Below are 4,629 nucleotides of genomic sequence, written 5' to 3'. Positions count from 1 at the left end.
TGGCGAGCCAGGTTTTAAGCTACTCGCTTATGTTATCTCTATAAATCCTCCCCACTGTCCTTGCATTACACTTTATAAAGTGTAATAAGAGCCTTAAGACCCTATTGAGTTTCTCATTGACTTATTTTATGAGTTGGACCTACTAATACTGTTAAATGCAATTTTTTCTGGTTCTAGAGAGTAAGATACATTTAGAATCCTGACTTCGGTGCCTAGACAAATGATACAAATTTGAGACCTTAAAATGTAAAATTATTAATTCAGGAAGTTACTTTTGAGCAGTTGTCTTGCAGTGAGATCTTTCCCCATTTTCATTTTGGATTTGAACTTGAATTACTAGCAGATCACTCGGTAATTTTTGAAAACTGCCTTTGTTTTTTCAAATGCAGCACTAGCAATATTTGCTTTTTTTATTTATTTTATTTTATATGCAATTTATTTGAAATATTTTTACTGGTCCCCTTCTGTCAATTTATTCTCTCATTGAGGCAGTTTGCTTTGGCACTTGATTTTTTTGCTTTTCCTGTACATTCCTGTATGAAATCAGAGGAACTTTTTAGTTTGTCATTTAAAGAAAACAATCTTTGGGTGTAAAAAAAAAAAAACTTTACTCTGACCAGTGTTGGTTAGACTGTACCACAGCTTCCTTTACAGGAAGAGATGGTGACAAAGAATAGCTGAATTAAATAACTTCCTGAAAAGAACAGATATATGACGCTCTATCTAGTTAATATACTTATTTTTATTTTTGTAGCCCTCCATGCTGATCAGTACTTGTCATCTGTGCCAAATCTAGGACAAATTTAAACTACTGCAGAAAGTCGGAAAGGTTTTGTAGCTAGGGCTGCTGTGTGGAGCTGGAATTCCTGGCTGCTAACATATACTCTGAAAAAAAAGGACATTATTCTCTAGGCCACTTAAATTTAATTGATTGCATGAAGGGAAGAAAAATAACTTAATTTTAATACTTTATTTCAGATGTTAGAGAAGTACTCATTATTCAAAGAATTATTTGAAGTTTATTATTATTATTATTATTATAAGGTTAATTTTGCCTTATCACTAGGAGATGGGATTATTCTCTCTGTGCAGATCTGTATCTGTTCTGACTGGGGATGTGAGTCATGGTTACTTTAACATCGAAACAAAATATGGCTACCTAGTGCTCCTCAATTAGCTAATTGGTTTAGCATGTCCTCTGGTAGAAACATTTCAGCAGAGGCAGGGAAGTCTGATTAATGCTCACCGAAATCTTTAATGCGATCCTACTCGTAGTAATTTTCCAGATACATGCTTCTTGGGTACGTTGCTGAATTCTTCTCTGTTAGCAGTCCGCAAGTTATTTATGGTTGGAGAGGGGTGGTTTTGTTACAAACCGTTTGGGAAACAGAAAATTAAATCATGATTTTAATAAATGGATTCCGGCTCAATCAGTCAAATTGCTGTGTAATGGCAGAATAGACAAAATAATTGTTCGTCAGGGCAAATTTGAAGTGATTACATTTCCAAGTATACCTCTGTTTGTCATGAGGCAGAGTTTGGTTTTATTTGTTCAGCTTAAAGTACACGTCAGTATCATGAAAGCAACTACTCTTGAAATTAGCAAGTAACATTTTTTCAGACTCATGTCTTATGTCAGGTTTGCTTTCAGTGTCCCTGAAGAGAAGGAAAATAAGTAAAATTTTTCTTGCTTTGAAGGTTTCCTCTGCGTGTATTCTGTGTGTTTTGCCAAGCGTGCTTTTTGACCACAGTATATTCAGGCTTCTGTGCTTTTAAATCTCTGAATGCTTTGAATTTGAAACAATTTTTCAGTCAAGGATTTTGATTTCTGTTTTTTCATTTGCTTTTTTTCATGAAAGGATTTGGACTCCTGAAGTCCAAATCACACAAACTATTCTTGTTTAGTGTGAACAGAAAGAGGATATTGTATTAAGTCCAATCCAAGCAAAAGTTACTTCCATCACCTTAGAGAGTATTAAGAAATCTCTGATTTCCTCTGCAGTTGACTATTGCCGGTCACTATGGGAACTACACAACCTGAAGAACAGGTTTATACATACTCCAAGAGTCAAAACGTGGCACATCAGTTTATCATCTGGCAATACAAAATGTGAAAATACGGTGTTTTCAGTGTATCTCTTAACTGTAAAGTACTGTCACAATAACAGCATTTCATTCTCCTGACTGTTTGAGATAGCTTTTTGTTTACTGTGCCAAAACTATTTTTATAACTCAGTACTGACTGGGAATCCCAACGTTAGATTGGAGCCTGAGGGTCAAAAGCAGGTTAACAGGTCCTGCATCTTGTTGTTAGTGTGACATTACCTGGGTTTGATGACTTAATCTTTCTTAACAGGTCATGAAGAGTTTGCTAAATTAAGTTGATTACAAGAGCGAAGGGACACATTATAAATCAAGGACTGTGTGAGACGCCAGTGGTATTCGAAATAAAAATCATTAAATTTTATTCAGTGTTTAGATGTTAACATTTAGGTAGAGAACAGGCTATTTTACTAGAAGCAATTTATAGTTACTGCTCCTGTAATTTCTTTACCACCCCTCCCAAACACAAATTCAAAACTGTTTAATGCAGATGTATTAAAAATGGTTGAGAATTTCATTTGACTGAAGACCAACCTAGTCAGTAAATCCACGGTGTTAGATATGGCTCGTGAGTGATGGGAATCTTCAGTACAGTTAGAAAAACACTTGTGAGGTCAGTGTGGGGTGATCAAGATCTCCTACCCTTTTACCCCTTCCTTTTCCAAACGGGACTGCGTGTGTCTTAGATTCAGAATCCAAAGCCGTAAATAGTATTCATTAAGCTGTATGTTTATTATCAAGACAGGCTTTATTTCAAATGCCCTCTGAAACTGTTGTTGTTATAGTAGGCTACAATCAAATAAAGCTCATTACTTATGATTACTTTGAACCATAAAATGTAACTATATGATGACTGGATTATTTTCTAGTAGATTTTGATAAGTAGAACTTATAAGTCTCACTATAACAAAAATAGAAAATAGATTAACTTCAATAGCAGGTCCAAATCTCGCTGCTCTTTAAATTATGTATATAATCTAATTTGGATCACATAAAATAATCAAGTCTGAAACAAAAGGTATGTTAAAGTTTACAGAGCAAACCAAACAGCAGGAAGATCACTATGCAGATAAATGTTAAATTTCAAAGTGGGATATTTATTAGTGCTGAATATTCAAATTGAGAGCAAATGAGTGAAAATAAGGAGTTCTGTTGTATTTTTTTCACTTCTTATTAGAGGAAGAGTGGTGTAGCTGGTGTTCTGGTAAAAATGCAGAGTTTTAGTGAAACAGTGAAGAGGCTGTGCTTTGAAGTGCTGTCAGTAGTTAATTTTTGGTACTTAATGTTTAGAACTGTAATGTGCCCAGGATCTCTGCACATGACAAATAACAATCCTTTTTTGTCATTGTTCAGTTTGCAGGTCGCAGTAAGAAAGAAACCAAATATTCTTTGAAGGCAGTGGAAGACATGTTGGAGACCCTGCAAATCACCCAGTCTTAGGTTGGCGCAGAGATCCAATATTAAAATTTTCCAATTCCATGACCAACCTGTAATGACCGATGGGTCATGTTGCTCTAATGTTGTTAAAAGTTAATTTTGTATTGATTAACATGATACCTAAAATAATGTTCTATGAAACATAAAAAGCCTATTTATTGCTACTAGGAGAAATGTGATGAATACCCACTGAAATTAATAACTTATCCACGTGTGCTGCACATCAGTTTCTTCAGAGTTTTGTATCTACAGTACCTGCTTTTAAGCCATAATTTGTAGAAATAAACTTGTTAAACGATATAAAAAAAAATCAGTGATTTTTTTGACTTGCAAATGTAAATTAAGAATTTATATATGTAGATGAATAATGTATCTTATTTGCATATTTAAGAGTACACTATTTAAAAATGAGTACACATTCTGGTAAATGTTTACCACACAGCAAGGAGTGATTGTGGATACACTTCATTAGAAAAAAAAAAGGTTGATGTTAATGGTCTTATTAATGAGTTGATATCCAGTACTGTAGAAACGGAGAAAAGTTATTCATGTATTTTGCTTCAGAGGTGCTCTTGTACTGGCTGAAAGCCAAAGACATTCTTCTCTCTGGCTTTGTGGGCAAATTAATTTAGTACCATTGAAATACAAAACTGCAAATAATGCGTAGTATTATATTAAATCACCCAATTATTACTTGGGGAAATAGTGCTGATCCTTTTGTAATAATAATTCACAAACTGGTCTCAGAACAGTATTTGCAGATAGATTATGTATGTTTCAGGTGGAAAAAAAAAAAGAAAATACCAGGTGATCCTATGTGTTGCTGTTCAGATTTATAGTCTTTTACTGTATGAGTGTGCCATCTAGAGTTTCAAACGCTCGTTAGTCTTTTTGTTGTTGTTGTTTTACCTATATACATCTCAAATAACTTGGGTGCAATCCGGAATTAAAAGTGGTGGGAAGCTGTACTGTAGGCTAAAATGACTTAGCAGTGCATAACATTTTACCTCCAGCGTACTGCAGCAGTGCAGTATTCTCACGTAGCAGGCATCTATGCTGCTGAAGTGTGCTGTATAAAGTTTTATTCAG

General features: G+C 34.5%; 1 protein-coding gene across 1 annotated transcript in view; it reads left to right on the top strand.

Annotated features, from left to right (window-relative positions):
• Positions 1-3,839, top strand: part of EMC2 (ER membrane protein complex subunit 2) — a 38,315-nt gene extending 34,476 nt beyond the window's left edge. Inside the window, exon 10 of the mRNA XM_010134937.1 lies at positions 3,457-3,839. Coding sequence (XP_010133239.1) covers positions 3,457-3,543 — 87 coding nt within the window. The 3' untranslated portion in view covers positions 3,544-3,839. The remainder of the gene's footprint in view (positions 1-3,456) is intronic.
• The last annotated feature ends 790 nt before the right edge of the window (positions 3,840-4,629 follow it).

This window comes from Buceros rhinoceros, unplaced genomic scaffold, assembly GCF_000710305.1.
Source record: "Buceros rhinoceros silvestris isolate BGI_N320 unplaced genomic scaffold, ASM71030v1 scaffold4334, whole genome shotgun sequence".
NCBI classification, from domain to species: Eukaryota; Metazoa; Chordata; class Aves; order Bucerotiformes; family Bucerotidae; genus Buceros; species Buceros rhinoceros.
This window is presented reverse-complemented; position numbering and strand designations above follow the sequence as displayed.